The sequence below is a fragment of the Elephas maximus genome, chromosome 1, assembly GCF_024166365.1.
Source record: "Elephas maximus indicus isolate mEleMax1 chromosome 1, mEleMax1 primary haplotype, whole genome shotgun sequence".
Classification (NCBI taxonomy): Eukaryota; Metazoa; Chordata; class Mammalia; order Proboscidea; family Elephantidae; genus Elephas; species Elephas maximus.
Genome location: NC_064819.1, coordinates 99,533,312 through 99,552,627, shown reverse-complemented (window position 1 = coordinate 99,552,627; position 19,316 = coordinate 99,533,312). Strand labels below are relative to the sequence as shown.

The 19,316-nt window shown below is 38.2% G+C and overlaps 1 protein-coding gene across 2 annotated transcripts in view; it reads left to right on the top strand.

Annotated features, from left to right (window-relative positions):
- The window catches only part of SRPK1 (SRSF protein kinase 1), a 72,620-nt gene that overhangs the window by 24,186 nt on the left and 29,118 nt on the right, over window positions 1–19,316 (top strand). For both annotated transcript variants that reach the window (XM_049890514.1, XM_049890507.1), the window contains 4 exons: window positions 15,189–15,307; window positions 16,408–16,516; window positions 17,583–17,670; window positions 19,039–19,126. In XM_049890514.1, coding sequence (XP_049746471.1) covers window positions 15,189–15,307; window positions 16,408–16,516; window positions 17,583–17,670; window positions 19,039–19,126 — 404 coding nt within the window. The remainder of the gene's footprint in view (window positions 1–15,188; window positions 15,308–16,407; window positions 16,517–17,582; window positions 17,671–19,038; window positions 19,127–19,316) is intronic.

Genomic DNA, 19,316 nt, shown 5'->3' with positions numbered 1-19,316 from the left:
GATCAAGTTGCGCTGACTTCCCCAGTTTTGGGTACTGTCTTACCCTTCACAGAAGGTACCATTTATCTATTATCTAGTTAGTATTTTTGCCTCCCCACCCTAACCTCCCTCATAACTACTGGAAGATTATTTCTTTCTGTGTGGAAACTTTTTCATGTGTTTTTATAACAGTGGCCTCATACAGTGTTTGTCTTTTTGTGATTGACTTATTTCACTCAGCATAATACCCTCCAGATTCATCCATGTTGTGAGATATTTCACAGATTCATCAGTGTTCTTTATAGTTGCATAGTATTCCACTGTGTATGTACCATAGTTTGTTTATCCATTCATCTGTTGATGGGCACTTAGTTTGTTTCCTTCTTTTGCTATTGTGAATAATGCTGCAGTGAACATGGGTGTGCATGTGTCTATTCATGTGACAGCTCTTATATCTCTAGGATATATTTCTAGGAGTGGGATTGCTGGATCATATGGTATTTCTATTACTAGCTTTTTAAAGAAGCAGCATATCATTTTTCAAAATGGTTGTACCATTTTGCATTCTCACTAGCAGTGCATAAGAGTTCCAGTCTCCCCTTAGCTTCTCCAACATTTGTTATTTTCAGTGTTTTTTTTTTTTTTTTTTTTTTATTCATGCCAGTAATGTTGGGATGAGATGGCATCTCATTGTAGTTTTCATTTGCATTTCACTAGTGGATAGTAATCGCAAGCATTTCCTTATGTGTCTGTTAGCCATCTGAATGTCTTCTTTGGTGAAGTATGTGTTCATAGTCCTTTGCCCATTTTTTAAATTGGATTATTTGTCTTCTTATTATAGAGGTATTGGTTTTTCCTATAGATTTTAGAGATGAGACATTTGTCGGATATATCATAGCCAAAATTTTTTTCCCAGCCTGTACATTCTCTTTTTATTCTTTTGGTGAAGTCTTGATGAACTTAAGGCTTAAGTTTTAGAAGATCTCATTTCTCTAACTTAACCTCTGGTATTTGTGTATTCTTAATTAAGATTTGTATCCTGCTGATGTTGTATGTTAAGGCGCATAACGCTGACCCCGTTTTTTCTTCCATGATCTTTATCGTTTTTGGTTTTACATTTGGGTCTTTGATCCATTTTTAATTAGTTTTTGTGTATGGAGGAAGGTATGGGTCCTATTTCACCTTTTTACAGATGAACATCACAGTTTTCCCAGTACCATTTGTAAAAAAGACTGTCTTTTCCCCATCTAATGGACTTTGGACCTTTGTTAAAGATCAGGTGGCTATAGGTAGATGGATTTACATCTGGGTTCTCGAATCCATTCTGCTGGTCAATGTGTCTGTCATTGCACCACTCCCAGGCTGTTTTCTCTATGGTAATTTTATAGTAGGTTCTGAGGTCAGTGCAAGGCCTCCTTTGTTCTTCTTCAGTAATGCTTTACTTATCCGAGGCCTCTTTCCTTTCCACATAAAGTTAATGATTAGTTTTTCCACCTCATTAAAGAACGCTGTTGGTATTGATTAGGATTACATTCCATTTGTAGAGTGCTTTGGGTAGAACCAGCATTTTCACATGATGAGTCTACCTATCCATGAGCATGGTATGTTTTTCCATTTATGTAGGTCTCTTGATTTCTTGCAGCACTGTTTTCTAGTTTTCTTTGTATGGGTCTTTTATGTCCCTGTTGTTGTTGCTGTTATTAGGTGCCGTTGAGCCAATTCCGACTCATGGAGACCCTGTGTACCACAGAACGAAACACTGCCTGGTCCTCTGCCATCCTTACAATCGTTGTTATGCATGAGTCCATTGTTGCGGCCGCTGTGTCAATCCATCTCATTGAGGGCCTTCCCCAGTCGTCTTTTGAGTGCTTTCCAACCTGGGGGGTGCTCATCTTCTGGCACTGTATCAGACAGTGTTCTGCTGCTATTCATAAGGTTTTCACTGGCTAATTGTTTTCAGAAGTAGACTGCCAGGTCCTTCTTCCTAGTCTGTCTTAGTCTGGAAGCTCAGCTGAAACTTGTACTCCGTTGGTGACCCTGCTGGTATCTGAATACTGGTGGCATAGCTTCCAGCATCACAGCAATATGCAAGCCCCCACAGTACGGCAAACTGACAGACATGGGGGGGTTTATGTCCCTTTGTTGTTGTTGTTGTTAGGTGCCGTTGAGTCGGTTCCGACCCATAGCAACCCTATGCACAACAGAACGAAACACTGCCCGGTCCTGCACCACCCTTAAAATCGTCGTTATGCTTGAGCTCATTGCTGTAGCCACTGTGTCGATCCACCCTGTTGAGGGTCTTCCTCTTTTCCGCTGACCCTGTACTGTGCCAAGCATGATGTCCTTCTCCAGGGACTGATCCCTCCTGACAACATGTACAAAGTCTGTAAGATGCAGTCTAGCCATCCTTGCCTGTAAGGAGCATTCTAGCCGCACTTCTTCCAAGACAGATTTGTTTGTTCTTTTGGCAGTCCATGGTATATTCAGTATTCTTCGCCAGCACCACAACTCAAAGGCATCAGCTCTTCTTCTGTCTTCCTTATTCATTGTCCAGCTTTCACATGCATGTGATGTGATTGAAAATACCATGGCTTGGGTCAGGCGCACCTTAGTCTTCAGGGTGACATCTTTGCCCTTCAACACTTTGAAGAGGTCTTTTGCAGCAGATTTGCCCAATGCAATGTGTCTTTTGATTTCTTGACTGCTGCTTCCATGGCTGTTGATTGTGGATCCAAGTAAAATGAAATCCTTGACAACTTCAGTCTTTTCCCCGTTTATCATGATGTTGCTCATTGGTCCAGTTGTGAGGATTTATGTTTTCTTTATGTTGAAGTACAATCCATTTCGGAGGCTGTGGTCTTTAATCTTCATTAGTAAGTGCTTCAAGTCCTCTTCACTTTCAGCAAGCAGGGTTGTGTCATCTGCATAACGCAGGTTGTTAATGAGTCTTCCTCCAATCCTGATGCCCCGTTCTTCTTCATATAGTCCAACTTCTCGTATTATTTGCTCAGCATACAAATTAAATAGGTGTGGTGAAAGAATACAGCCCTGACACACATCTTTCCTGACTTTAAACCATGTGGTATCCCCTTGTTCTGTCCGAACAACTGCCACTTGATGTATGTAAAGGTTCCTCGTGAGCACAATTAAGTGTTCTGGAATTCCCATTCTTCGCAGTGTTATCCATAGTTTGTTATCATCCACACAGTCGAATGCCTTCGCATAGTCAATAAAACACAGGTAAACATCCTTTTGGTCTTCTCTGCTTTCAGCCAGGATCCATCTGACATCAGCAATGATATCCCTGGTTCCACATCCTCTTCTGAAACCTGCCTGAATTTCTGACCGTTCCCTGTCGATATACTGCTGCAGCTGTTTTTGAATGATCTTCAGCAAAATTTTGCTTGTGTGTGATATTAATGATATTGTTCTATAATTTCCACATTTGGTTGGATCACCTTTCTTGGGAATAGGCATAAGTATGGATGTCTTCCAGTCAGTTGGCCAGGAAGCTGTCTTCCATATTTCTAGGCATAGACGAGTGAGCACCTTCAGCACTGCATCTGTTTGTTGAAACATCTCAATTGATATTCCATCAATTCCTGGAGCCTTGTTTTTCGCCAGTGCCTTCAGAGCAGCTTGGACTTCTTCCTTCAGTACCATCAGTTCCTGATCATATGCCACCTCTTGAAATGGTTGAATATCGACTAATTGTTTTTGGTATAATGACTCTGTGTATTCCTTCCATCTTCTGTTAATGCTTCCTGCGTCGTTTAATATTTTCCCCATGGAATCCTTCACTATTGCAACTCGAGGCTTGAATTTTTTCTTCAGTTCTTTCAGCTTGAGAAACATCGAGCATGTTCTTCCCTTTTGGTTTTCCATCTCCAGGTCTTTGCACATGTCATTATAATACTTTACTTTGTCTTCTCGAGAGGCCCTTTGAAATCTTCTGTTCGGTTCTTTTACTTCATCAATTCTTCCTTTTCCTTTAGCTGCTCAACGCTCAAGAGCAAGTTTCAGAGTCTCCTCTGACATCCATCTTGGTCTTTTCTTTCTTTCTTGTCTTTTCAGTGACCTCTTGCTTTCTTCATGGATGATGTCCTTGATGTCATTCACAACTCGTCTGGCCTGCGGTCACTAGTGTTCAATGCGTCAAATCTATTCTTCAGATGGTCTCTAAATTCAGGTGGGATATACTCAAAGTCATATTTTGGCTCTCGTGGACTTGCTCTGATTTTTTTCAATTTCAGCTTGAACTTGCATATGAGCAATTGATGGTCTCTCTGTTCCACATTGGGCCCCTGGCCTTGTTCGGACTGATGATATTGAGCTTTTCTATCGTCTCTTTCTACAGTGTAGTCAATTTGATTTCTTTGTGTTCCATCTGGCGAGGTCCATGTGTATAGTCGCCGTTTATGTTGGTGAAAGAAGGTATTCGCAATGAAGAAGTCGTTGGTCTTGCAAAATTCTATCATTTCGATCTCTGGCGTTGTTTCCATCACCAAGGCCATATTTTCAAACTGCTGATCCTTCTTCTTTGTTTCCAACTTTCGCGTTCCAATCGCCAGTGATTATCAATGCATCTTGATTGCATGTTTGATCAATTTCAGACTGCAGCAGCTGATAAAAATCTTCTATTTCTTCATCTTTGGCCCTAGTGGTTGGTGCGTAAATTTGAATAATAGTCGTATTAACTGGTCTTCCTTGGAGGCGTATGGATATTTTCCTATCACTGACAGCGTTGTACTTCAGGATAGATCTTGAAACGTTCTTGTTGACGAAGAATGCAGGACCATTCTTCTTTGAGTTGTCATTTCCAGCATAGTAGACTGTATGATTGTCCGATTCAAAATGGCCAATACCAGTCCATTTCAGCTCACTAATGCCTAGGATATCGATGTTTAATGCATTCCATTTCATTTTTGACGATTTCTAATTTTCCTAGATTGATACTTTGTACATTCCAGGTTCCTATGATTAATGGATGTTTGCAGCTGTTTCTTCTCATTGTGAGTCATGCCACATCAGCAAATGAAGGTCCCGAAAGCTTTACTCCATCTACGTCATTAAGGTCGACTCTACTTTGAGGAGGCAGCTCTTCCCCAGTCATCTTTGGAGTGCCTTCCAACCTGGGGGGGGCTCGTCTTCCAGCACTATATCAGACAGTGTTCCACTGCTATTCATAAGGTTTTCACTGGCTAATGCTTTTCAGAAGTAGACTGCCGGGTGCTTCTTCCTAGTCTGTCTTAGTCTGGAAGCTCAGCTGAAACCTGTCCTCCATGGGTGACAGACACGTGGGGGTTTACGTTCCTAGTTATATTTAATCCTAAGTTTTTGGGGTCTTTTTTAGGGGTTATTATAAATGGTACTTGCTTTCCTGATTTCCTTTTCATAGTTCTCTTTATTGATGTATAGGAATCACACTGATTTTTGTATGTTTATCTTGTATCCTGCTGCTCTGCTGAATCTTTCTGTTAAAGTAGTTTTCTTATGGAGTCTTTAAGGCTCTGTGTGTATAGTATATCATCTGTGTATAAGGGATGGTTTTACTTCTTACCAATTTCAACGCCCCTTATTTCTTTATCTTGCCTTGTTGCTGTAGCTAGGAATTCCAGTACAATGTTAAATAGGAGTGGTGATAAAGGGCACCCTTGTCTTGTTCCCATTCTCAGGGGGAATGTTTTCAGACTCTCCTTTGAGAATGATGGTGGCCGTTTGTTTTGTATATACTCAAATGAAAATCCACTGCTGTCGAGTCGATTCACTTAACCACTACGCCACCAGGGTTTTATTGTTTAGTATAGATCCCCTTTATTATGTTGAGGAATTTCCCTTCTATTCCTATCTTACTAAGAGCTTTTATCAGGAATGAGTGTTGGACTTTTTCAGATTCCTTTTCTGCATTGATATGATTTTTTTGTTTTATTTATGTGGTGGGTTATGTTGACTGATTTTTGTAATATCAAATCCTTCTTGCTTACCTAGTATGAATCTCTCTTGATCATGGGGTATTATTTTTTTTATATGGTGCTGAATTCTATTGGCTAGAATTTTGTTGAGAATTTTTACATCTATATTCATGAGAGATACTGGCCTGTAATTTTTTGGGGGGAAGCATATCTGTCTGGTTTTGGTATTAGGGTTATGCTGGCTGCATAGAATGAATTTGGAAATATTCCTTCCTTTTTTGTGTTCTGAGGTAGTTTGAATAGTACTGGTGTGAGCTCTTCTCTGAATGTTTGGTAGAGTTCTCCAGTGGAGTCATCTGGGCCAAGGCTCTTCTCTGTAGGGTTTTTTTTGTTTGTTTTAAATTACCTTTTCAGTATCTTCTTGTTGTAGATCTGTTCAGGTTTTCTACCTCAGTTTGTGTTATTTTGGGTGGATGGTGTGTTTCTGGAAATTTGTCCATTTCCTGTAGGTTTTCAAATTTGTGGAGTACAGTTTTTCATATTACCTTTCTTCTGGTGGCTATGGATTTCTTTTGCTGTTCTCTTTTTATTTGTTTGAGTTGTAAGGCTAACGTTTTGATTTTGTCTCTTTTTTGATGTGTGCACCTATTGCTATAAATTGACCTCTGAGTACTGCTTTTGCTGTGTCTCAGAGGTTTGGTATGATGTGTTTTCATTCTCATCTGATTCTAGAAATTTTTTGTTTCCACTTTTGATTTCTTCTATTACCCCAGTGGTCTTTAACCAGAGTGTTATTCAGTTTCCACGTATTTGAGCTTGTTTTTGTTTTTTTCTTGATTTTCCTGTTATTAATTTCTACTTTTATGATGTTCTGATCAGAGAAGATGGTTCGTATTATCTCAGTCTTTTGGATTTTGTTAAGGGTTGCTTTGTGGCCTAAGACGTGGTCTATTGTGGAGAACATTGCATGTGTGTTGGAAAGGAGTTATACTTTACTGCTGTTGAGTGAGCATTCTGCATATGTCTGTGAGGGTCAAGATGGTTGATTGTGGCCTTTAGCTCTTCTGTATCTTTGCTGAGTTTCTCGATGTTCTGTTCTTTACTGAGAGTGGTGTGTTGAATTCTCATACTACTTTTATTGTGGAACTGTCAGCTTCTCTTTTCATTGCTGTTAAAGTTTATGTATTTTCAAGCCCTGTCATTGGGTATATAGATGTTTATTATGATTATGTCATCACAGTGGATTGTCTCTTTAAGTATCATGTAATGTCCTTCCTTGTCTTTTATGGTGGACTTGCCTCAAAGTCTGTTTTATCTGAGATTAGTATTACCACTCCTTTTCTTGTTGGGTTGCTGTTTGCTTGATATATTTTTCCATCCTTTGATTTTTAATATATTTGTGTCTTTGTGTCTAAGATGTGTCTCTTGTAGACAGCATATTGATGGGTCATGTTTTTATATCCATTCTTTTACTTTTTGTCTCTTTGTGGGTGCATTTAAGCCATTTACATTCAGTGTGATTATTGATACGTATGAGTTGATTGCTGTCATTTTGTAGGGCTTTTTTTTTTTTTCCCCTGCAGTGCTGATGTTTTCTTTGTTTCTCTTACTCTCCTGTGCTGAGTTCCTTTAGTTTGTGAAATTTCTTTTTTTCTCTTGTTCTTGTAGATTTTGTGTTTACTGAGACTTTGTGTTTTCCTTCTTTATTTTGATGTGTAGGTTTGTTAACTTTCTTTGTGGTTACCTTGAAATTTACCCTTATCTTCCAAAGTTCAAACCAGTGTTTTATTACTTGATAACGCATTGACTTCTTTTCCATTTGAAAGTTCTATACTATACTGCATATTCCCCCTTTTATTGTTCTGACGTTGTCATCATTTATATATTGACGTCTCTAGTTCCCTGTTTTAAATCTTTTACCTAGGTTGATATTTGGCTGATAGTGACCTGTGTCCTAGATTCGGGTTGTTGGCTCTAACCGAAGGACACCCTTTAATAACTTTTGTAAAGTTTGGTTTGGTTTTTACAGATTCCCTTAACTTCTGCTTATCTGCAAATTTCCTAATTTTGCTATTATATTTGAGAGAGAGTTTTACAGGATACATTATTCTTGTTTGGCAGTTTCTTTCTTTCAGGGTTTTATATATGTCATCCCATTGCCTTCTTGCCTGCATGGTTTCTGCTGAGTAATCAAAGCTTAGTCTTATTGTTTCCCCCTTTTATGTGACTTTTTTTTTTTTTTCTCAAGCTGCCCTCCGGAGTCTTTGTCTTTGGTTTTGCCAAGTGTGGTTATGGTATGTCTTAGTGACACTCATTTGGGGTCTACCGTATATGGGGTTTGTTGAGCTTCTTGGATGGTGAGCTTTTCATCTTCCATGATATTATGGATGTTTTCTGTCAACAACTCTTCAGTGATATTCTCTATTTTCCATTTTCTCCCCTTGTTCTGGAACTCCAGCCACATGCAGATTTTTGCTCTTGGTTGTATCCCACATGGTTTTTAGATTTTCTTCATTCTTTTCTCTGGTTTTTCCTCAAACAAGTGGCATCCTTGAATTTGTCTTTAATTTCTCTGATTCTGTCTTCCATTGTTTCAAATCTGCCCCTAAAGCCTTCTATTGTGTTGTCCATTTCTGAAATTTTGTTGTTTATCTTTTGGATTTCTAATTACTGTTTTTGTATGATTCTAATTGTTTGTTTTGACATTTTGTTCTTGTATTATTTTCCTGAATCCTTCTATTGCTTTGTCTGTGTTTCCCTTAATTTGGCTATGTTTTGGTTGGTTTTGTCTGTGTTTTCCATAACTTTTTCTGCGTTGTCCTTGATCTCTTCCCTAATCTCTTGGAGAGCCCTGAATATTAGACTTTTGAATTCCTTATCAGGTAGTTCCAGGGCCTCTTCTTCTGCTGAAAGGTCACCTGGTGCTTTTTTCTGGTCACTTACTGATGCCATCTTATCTTTTTTTTTTTTTAAACAAGTTTTGATATTATCTGCTGTCTCTGAGACATTCAGGTATTATTTTCTTTATTGATTGTATGTTTGTTTGTTTCGTCCTGCTTTTTTGTTTTGTTATGTCTGGTGCAGGTGGACTGGGCATGCTTTGTTGCTTGCTTGTCTGTGAGCATGATGCTTTTCACCGCCTCGTCTAGGTGTGCAGGGTTCTTTGCACAGCTGTGGTGCAGCAGGTCAGGTCCAGTGGGGGTAAGGGGCAGAGATGGGTCATTTGTCTGCAGTGTGAAATGGCCAGGGGCTGGAGCGGGGCTGTGGTGGTCAGCAGGGATGTGGCATCCTGAGCCTGCAGGGTGGGGCCTGAGATCCAGGCTGGGTCCTCTTGGATCTGCTGTGGGCACCGGTGGTTGGTACAGAGATGGCAGAGAGGGGCCTGGGGTCTGGGTCAGCTTCCTTTGGGCCTGCGGTGGACGGCGAGAGGGGTCTGGAGCCGGCGTAGAAGGGCCTGAAGTCTGGGTCAGTTCCCCTCACAGCCAATGTAGGGGTTCAGAGCCAGAGAGGAAGGGCTTGGGGTCTGGGCTCCATCTCCTCAGGGGCGCAGCCAGCGGGGCAGAGGATGGGTAGAAAAGGGAGCAAAGGCAGGGCCAGAGGAGGTTAAATGGAGGAGGGCAATACGGTGGGTTGGTACTGTGGTTCCTAGCAGTTGGGGTTGCCGAGATGGGGTGATTATAGCTGTTGTCTGCCAGAGGGTGGGGATTGTAGGAGTGTTTCTGTGGTTACTAGGTAAGTCTGGGTTCCTACTTGAGTTGCAGCTAGCGAGCGTGGTCAGCCTTAGACCTGGGTGTGTCCATGCTGTACTTTTATCTCCTGTTGGGGATTCTGTAAAGGTGCCTTTGTTTGTGTGGGGTTGTTGGTTTTATTCCAAGTTGGCCACGCTGAGTCGTGTTGTTTAGCCAGGAACTTTTACCCTATATCTCTGTTCCTTCCCTGTTTTCTACCAGTTTCTTCTCTTCAGTAACTTCCAATCTAATAGTTTATCCCTTAATTTAAGGTTCAGGGTTCCAGGATTGATATTTGTACCTGTTTTACTTGGGTTTTTTGGTCTTTGTTGCAGCAGATGGCTCAGTGCACCTGGCTAGTCCTCCATTTTGTCTCTGCCTCGTTATCTTCAGTTTTTTAATGTCTATGACTGTGTTATATCCTTGTGGATTTATTAAAAACAATGCTGCTGTGAGCATGACCACACATGCTTCTCCTTTTGGAGTGTTCGTTAGCAGCATGAGTCATACCCAAAAAATGGAAACAGCCTGAATGTTCTGTCAGCTGCTGGGTGGATAAACAAAATGTGGTATATCAATACAATGGAATATTATTCAGCCATAAAAAGGAATGAAGTACTGTTTCATACTACAGTATGGACTTTTAATAACATCCTGTGAAAGTCAGTCAGTCATAAAAGACCACATATTATATGATTTCATTTATATAAAATGGCCAGAATGGACACCTTCATAGACAGGAAGTAGATTATTGGTTTCCAGGGACTGGAGAGAGGGGATAATGGCTAATGACTGCTAATGAGTTTGGGTTTTTTTTTTTTTTTTTTTTTTGTAGTGTGGGAGTGTTGAAAATTTTCTAAACTTAGGTCATGGTGAGATTGCACAACTCTAAAACCATTCATTGACTTGTACACTTTAAATGGGTGGGTTTATGTATACATGATGAATGTTAAGTGGGTGAATTATATCTCAATAAAGATGTTTTTAAAAAGAATTACTAGGTCAGTGTTTTTAAAAACCAATCCATTATTAGGTTATAAAACCAATGTAGTGAAGTTTTCTTAAAAAAAAAAAGGGAGGGGGAGAAAGGTGACTGGCGTAGTTAATTTGTGTATGTAGATTCATGAAACATTTAAGTGAAAACTCATAAACAGCATATTCTTTATGGTGATTGTGAATATACAGTATCTGCCCACAAAAGGTTCTTAGTAAATTCTCGTTTGATACTTTCATTTTACTATTTATTTTGGTAGTCTGGGTGAACCAAACCCAGTGCCATCGAGTCAATCCCGACTCATAGCGACCCTACAGGACAGAGTAGAACTGCCCCATAGAGTTTCCAAGGAGCACTTGGCAGATTTGAACTGCCAACCCTTTGGTTAGCAGCCGTAGCATTTAACCACTACGCCATCAGGGTTTCCGTCTGGGTGAAACATGGTTAGAAATGAGGATTATACCAGAAATGGAATCTGAGTTAAGAGAGTCCTTAAGAGATAAGAGGAAGCACTCCAACTCATTTGGCTTTTATCATCTCTCTGTTAACCTTCCAGAATGTCTGTGTCAAGTCCAGCTAGAAAATTACAAAGGCAAAACTGGCAAGCTTCTCTACCTCTTTCTTTTTCTGCCTTCCTCTCAGATTTTTGCCTTTGTTCTATTTTGTACCCTAGCTGAGTATATTACTTTTTCTTATATTACTGGTGTTTTGATCAGGTTTCAGAGGAATTAGATTCCTTTGAAAGCATACCATAATTAAAATTTGACCTGTTGTTCATTTCACATAGATGTATTGGGTTAAATTTTATACACTTTGAGAACATATATATATATATATATATATATATATATATATATATATATATATATATAATTTGTTTTGACATAGATTAGATACGAAGAGTTTAGAAACATAATTTTAGAACTCTCCTTTTATGTTTTAGGGAGAGTGATATTTATTTTAATGTTAATTAGCTGAAAATTCTTTCTGTGACATGTTTTAGATTTTTTTACGCTAACTCCTTGAAAAGATCTGGTAAACTTTCTTTTAACACCCATCATGGTTACAGTGACCTTGAATCCTTTTCTCACGTCATCTATTTACCTTCCTCATTACTTGGAGATCTAATAGTAACTGTCTCTGTTTCCTCAAATTTCTCTTTTCTGTTTTTGGTTTTTGTCTTTTTATGACAGAGGCTTTTTCTCAATTGTCTGATGTCCCTCGACTGACATCATATTTAAAGTGATGCGTTAGTAAAGAGCATGGACAGTTTGAGAAAGCCAAGACAATGCAAGGATCAGAAGGCAACTTAAAACTATAAATTGTATCCTCAAGATAAGAGAAGATCATGCATCATTGAAACAACACAGGAGTCTGTAAAAAAAAAAAAAAAAAAGGCACGTTCAAGAGCAAAAAGGTGTGGGAAATTAAAAATACGATAGAAGCTTAAAAAGAAAGATAAATCGAGAAAGTAGAAAAAAAAAAAAACCCATTGCCATCGAATCGATTCCTACTCATAGCGACCCAATAGGAGAGAGTAGAACTGCTCCAGGGGGTTTCTAAGGCTATAAATCTTTATGGAAGCAGACTGTCGCATCTTTCTCCCTAGCGGCTGGTGGGTTCAATCTGCTGACCTTTTGGTTAGCAGCCAAGTGCTTAACTACTGCGCCATCAGGGCTCCTTGAAGCAGGCCAGAGGGTACAATATTTGGGGGAGGGGGAAAAAGAAGCTCCAGAGTAGACAAAATGAAGGGAATTAAAATTTCAGTGAAACGCAGGAAATTTTCCCAGAACTTTGATTTCTTTAGTTTTTTTTTTTTAGCCTGAAGGACACACAAAGTACTTAGCAAAGTGGATTTTAAAAAAACTCATTCAGGAAATTTTTGAACTTGAGGACAAAATAAGATCCTTTAAATAAAAAAGCCCCATTTTGAGGATCAGGAATTGGAAGGCATTGATTATGTTTATCGGCAGCAGCCCTGGAAGCTAGAAGGCAACAGAGCGATTTCTTTTATACTCAGACTGGCAGTTAAGGATGAGGATAAAAAAAAGATGTGAGAGATCTGGATGAGTGTACCTCCCATGTGCGGTATGAAAATCAAGAAAAAGGAAGACTAAGGGATTAAGGAAAGAGGACACCTAAGATAGGAGAGAAATGACTGAATAGTAATGTAAACTAAAGCAATACACAGAAACTTATGACATGAAGTATTATTTAAAATTTGAAATTAAAAATGTTGGAAAAGAGGATCCCTCCACCCCACAGGTGATCTGTTTCTCCATTGATTTAGATTAAAAAGATTTTCTTTTGCATCAATACGGGACTTGTATTCCACATTGTGACGTGATTTATAGTTCAGTCTTGAATCCTGTCACTGGGAGAGATATTTAGTTGTGTTGAGTTTTATAACTCAGAACAACATTTCACAAGTATATGTGCTTCCAAAAATAGCTTCAATCTTTAAAAAATAACTTTTTTAACACAACTGCTTCCATGATACTTTTGGAATTTTAATATTCCAGCATTACGTGTTTGGCTTTCAGTACTTATTTTCACTGCTTTTCACAATTTTGTGATTGGCGTTTTTACTATCAAAATTAATTGTAAAAGGCAACAACATGCTGTCATTAAGTTTGAAACCAGAGAATCTGTTTCAGAATTCTGTCTTAATTTCAAATTTGGGAATGTTCATTCAGACACGTTATTTCTGCTTGGGAAAATGGGCCAGGTAATTCCATAGTAAATAAGTTTCAAAGCCTTGTTTTCACTAAGAATGAACACATTGACTCATGCATGCAGTTTTATAACAATTTGTTATAACGACTTGTTGTTAGTTGTCATTGAGTCAACTCCAGCTCATGGTGACCTTAACCTGTAACAGAACAAAGCATTGCCTAATCCTGCACCATCTTCATGACCATTGGTATTTTTCAGTCCATTTTTGTTGCTATTATGTCAGTCCATTTCATTGAGGGTTTCCCTAGTTTCATTGACTCTCTACTTTACCAAACATGATGTTCTTTTGTATACTTTTGTATACCCTAGGGGTGAAAAATCATACAAAGAATTAAGGCAGGTTGGAATGGCCACCAAAAGTCTAAGTCATCAGTTACACTGACCAAGGTATTTCTTATATCTCTTCAGCCTGGTAATACCATGTAAATGGTTTGCTGATAAATTTTTCTTTTGTCAAATTAAAACTTTTGGAAGAAACAATTTGATAAAAAAGTAAATAGATACTGAAAAAATGGAATGTAAAATTCCATTTCTTACAACTATTGAAAGGAATGCTGTGTACCCTGTTTTTCCTGCTTAAAGCTCTGTGAGGCAGGCAGTTAGCAGTAAGCATTAGGACCTGAACGCAAATCCAGGACTTTCTGCCTTCTGAACTTCTCAGTGTACAAAAATTATGGTATAATTAATTGATGACATGTGGAGAAAGGAATCACAAAATTATTGTTAATCATTATACCTATGAAAGAAGCTGTTTTCTGCACTTAGTAATAAGTCAATGCTGGAAGCCCATATATGGCTAGTGGAGATGTAACTCAGTACAACCTTTTGAAAAGCAGTCATACTGCATGACACTCTGTAAAATGTACATAGAGTCGCTATAAGCCAAAGCTGACTCGACAGTACCTAACAACAACAACAAAAATGTTTATGACCACAGACTAGAAGGAAATACTCAAAAAAAAATTAATAGTTGTTCAGATTATGGGTATATATGTTTTAAAATTAAGTATTTTTCAAATTTTCTACATTTAACATGCCACATTTATTAATGGGGAAAATACTTCTATCCCCATCTAATAGGGAAATAATTCTAAATACAGAGCAAGGATTATGCAGAAATACCTAACAGCTTTATTTTTAGAAGTGAAAAGTTACAAACAAGGTAAATGTCCAACTGAGGGGAATGTGCCAAAGTAAGTGGGAATACTTCCAAGGGACACATAAGATTAAAGAGATCGCATAGGAATGTAGGGAAAAAAGCTTACAATGTAATAGGAAAATCAGGATACAAATTTGTATGGTATATAATTACAGATAAGTATTTTTATAAAGATATAACAAAATACTGGAAGGTGTCCAGGGTTTATCAATGATTATGTTTGGATATTGGGATTCATGTAATTTTTCCCCTTTGTATTTTTATGTATCTTCCAGATTTTACTTAATTATCATATACTAACTTTTTATAATGCAGTCCTTTCCTTGCATAACTGGGGCCTTGGTGGTGTAGTGGTTAAGTGTTACAACTGCTAACCAAAAGGTCGGCAGTTTGAATCCATCAAGCGCTCCTTGGAAAACCTATGGGGCAGTTCTGTTCTGTCCTGTAGGGTTACCATGAGTCGGAATCAAGTTGACCGCAGTGGATTTGTTTTTTGGGGTTTTTTTCCCTAATGTGAGGTAAAGCTATACCTGATGTTTTCCTAGGCTGCCACTAGATAGCATTCCATCTATGTGATCTGAAGGCTTAGGGGGAGGAGGGCTAGAATGGATAATGACATTTTCTTGAAGTCCTATTTTCTTCAGTCCACATGGAATGAACATTTTTGTATCATTTCTTAGATCTGAAACTCAGCACCGAGGTTCTGCACCCCACTCTGAGAGTGATCTACCAGAGCAGGAAGAGGAGATCCTGGGATCTGATGATGATGAGCAGGAGGACCCCAATGATTATTGTAAAGGTGAGGCTTTCTGTAAGGCAATACTAAGTAAGACATGATCCATCTACTTGCAGGTTTCTCATTTGGTTGTTGGACCTATCAGTGTAAGCACAGTTTTGGTACTTTCTGCTTGTTGCATTCTTCTCTGTAAGGTATAGGAAATAGTATTTGCTCTTAGTTGGACTGAATTTATTAAAACCTACTTTTAGATTAAATGTCTTTACCTCCTTTAGCCTTAAAAAATGCTAAGGTATATTTATCTTTAAAAATTTCAGCAATACATTAAGCAAAAAGAAGAAAATAAAAATCCTCTGTAATCCTATCACCGAGAAGTAGGCAATGGTAACATTTTGGTGTGTAGATTAAAAAAAAAACTTCTTATTACTTTTTTCTCAGAGTTAGTTGCTAAGATAATTAAACTGGAGTTACAGATATTTAAACTGTGTCATAAAGTTGCCTGCTATCTTTTGTTTCTTTATGCGGCTTTCTAGGATCCTTGGTTAGGAACTTAAAACACTGTGCCATCTCTGAGAAGAACCTGGTCCTGATCCTCAGCAGGCAAAGATCGGTGTTAAAATACTTTGTTTCCCACCACTGTTGGTAGCCTTTTAAGGACTTGTTTGATTTTGATTTGATTTGGAGAAGCACATCCTCCTGTGTCCTTCCTCATTTTTTAAGCTAAATAAGTCGAAATTTGTTACTCTCCCTTCTGAAAAACAACCCCAGACTGCAACTATACATAGTTTTTTGTGTGTTTCGATAAATCTATTGGATTATTAAGGGGAAGAATATTGTGATACATAACCTTTGAGGATGACATTTCTGAAAGTACCTGGCTGTCCTACAGAGCAGCACTGGCTGAACATAAATAGTCTTACTGCTAAGATTTTTTTTTTTTTTTTTAATGAGCTCAGTAATACTGTGGGACTGACTTGGCTGGTAAAATTTTCTTCTGTTGAATTGATTATATAGAAGAAACAGTTTAGTTGATAAAAGGTCCATAGATGTTAAAAAACGGAATGTAAGATACCGTTCCTTACTCTTCATCATTTAAACAGTAATAGTTTCTTATCCTGCTTCTTCTCATGAAAGCTATATGTTCCTCCCGTTATTTCTTCTAGGAGGTTATCACCTGGTGAAAATTGGAGACCTATTCAACGGGAGATATCATGTGATCCGAAAACTGGGTTGGGGACACTTTTCAACAGTATGGTTGTCATGGGATATTCAGTAAGTTTTAGTTAGTAGTTCTGCAGAATACTTTGTTTAGGTGATACTTGGATGTTCTTATCTGATTTTTCCAGAAATGACTTGGGCTGCAGTCTAGCTTTAGACTGACTTCATGATCAGAATTCTTTTTTCTTTTTTAGAATTGTATTCTTGATGATAATCTTTATGTTCTTGGGCAAATTACTCTGCTGTCATGAAGAATCAGTTATATTTATCTGCCCCTCTACCTTAGCGAAAGGAAATTAATTAAATTAATATCAATAAAGCCTTTGGAACTCCCCGGTTCAAAGCATTACAGATATTCACTGGCAACATGGTGTGTGAATTAATAGTTGTCTTTTACTAGAGTTAAATTTTTAAGATAATTTCCTACACCATGCTTTGTGAAATTATTTTTTTTCTTCTATTTTCATAATAGATCTGCTCAGCCATGCTGTCTAGAGTTTTCTTCACAGTATAAATATCTGTTTAACATTGAATGTTTATCTACAAGTGTATGTTTGGTCTTTCATGCGACAGTAATTGCTATATATGCCCTTCACTTTTTATCATTTGATTTTTATGATTTTTGTCATTTTGTTTTCATCCAAATATTTCTTCCGGCTTCTTATAAGAAAGTATTGCAGCTTTTAATCTCTTAGCTTTTGCCATACAAATATACAGGATACTTCTGATTTGTGTTTGCCTTGTTTCTCCCCATTTCATGGTATCAATTGGGATTCAGGGAGACATTCAGAGGATGGATTTTAACTTAGAGAAAATGTTAGGTGACTGACATTATCTGAGAACAGATTTTCTTCCTGTAAATCAAACCTGGCTAGTTAGTATGATTAATGGTCATAGTGATCCCATAGAAATAACTTGTGTTCATGTACAGGGAAGCACAAAATCAGCATTTGTGCTGGTTCATGCTGCTTCCATTGCAGGGCGAGGAGAGTGATTAAGAAGGGCCTGTATATAACATCAGCGTTAGCCAGTGAGTATCATCTGCCAGTTAGAGCTAAATCTTAGCTTCCTAAAGTGAGGGTAGGATATTCATGCTTAATTGCCTGTGTTTGTTTCATAGAGGAAAGAAGTTTGTGGCAATGAAAGTAGTTAAAAGTGCTGAACATTATACCGAAACGGCACTAGATGAAATCCGGTTGCTGAAATCAGTGAGTATTAGATCACATGTGTGAACTGCAAAGCATTGTAATTAAAGTTTTATTGAATTAACACAAATACCAAGTGGTAGACTTTTCTAACATGGCTAATTTTGACCAGGAAACCCTGGTAATGTAGTGGTTAAGTGCTATGGCGGCTAACCAAAGGGTCGGCAGTTTGAATCTGCCAGACGCTCCTTGGAAACTCTATGGGGCAGTTCTACTCTGTCCTGTAGGGTCATTGTGAGTCGGAATCGACTCGACGGCACTGGGTTTGGTTTGGTTTGGTTTTTTTAATTTTGACCGTAAAGTCCAACATCCTTAAAAAGGCACAGGAAGACAATAACATTTACACCTTCAGTGCATGTAGTATAGAACTAGTGTGATGTGCTGTGATGGGGATTCCTCCCTCTGCCCCTCCCACACCAAACAAAACAAAACAAAAAACACCTCAAATAAACAAAAATGTTTACTGAACACATTTTATGTGCCAGGTGGCACTGCCGTACATGTTTTTCTTTCCTACTGTGGTTAAAAAGAAGGTTGTGAGAACAAATACGTAACATTTGTTTTTTAATAGATAGGTAGATATCTATCTATCTATCTATCTATATATATATAGATTAGATATATGTTATAACAAATATGCAATATAAAAATACTGTATTAATTCCACGTATACCTGGAAATTTAGGAAAATTTTATCAAGAGTTTCTTTGCCATTCTACTATAAATTAGGAAGCTGCCAGTGTGGTAACAGGAGTTTAACTCAGAGTTCAAAAAACCTGGGTTTAGGCCCAGCTGTGTCCTGGTATGTCCTGAAAGTCATCATTTTATTCCTTCTGAGCCTCAGATTTTTTACTTGTAAAGTGAGGGTGTCGGACCAGGAGAGGTCTAAGGTAGTGCTTTTCAGAGTGCCAGTCTGTGACAAGATACGGAGCTTGTAGCAAAAACTAAATCAACATATTGCTTCCTTCGTTGAGGAAGTTTTTCTATGGGAAAAAATATTGTCAGCTAAGTAAACAATGTGGTTTTTGCTGCAGCTGTTTTGCATCCTGTAAAAGCTCCTTAATTTTTCACGGCCTGGAAACCAGCAGCTTTCAATCTTCAGGCAGCACTTAAGCAGCAAAATGGTTGAATTAGGAAAAATAGTCCTTGTTAGTTGTATTTCTTCTTGTGAACTGTCTATTTAATAAATAAGTCTTTGCCTGTTGTGCTACTGAAATTTTAGTGTATCTCGTTACAAGTTTGTATGAGCTCTTTGAGCTATTAATCCTTTGTTGTATTTGCTGCAGGTGTTATCTTCAGCTGCACCCCTTTCCCCACTATTTTTATTTCCATGCTTTCCCTTTTCTGAATACTGTGTCTTCCCCATTATAGGTTCGAAATTCAGACCCTAATGATCCAAATAGAGAAATGGTTGTTCAACTACTAGATGACTTTAAAATATCAGGAGTTAATGGAACCCGTATCCTTTTATGAACCTATCTGAAAATCAGTTGTGTAATAACTTTATCCCAAGGAAAGGAACCACATCTGTGCCAATAGCATTGGTCTCTCTTCTCAAGGCCAACCATAGTAAAATCACCGTTTATTGTAAACTTCCGAACGCACACATGTGAATCATGTCTATCTTGTGTGATTTTTCAGGGCATTGC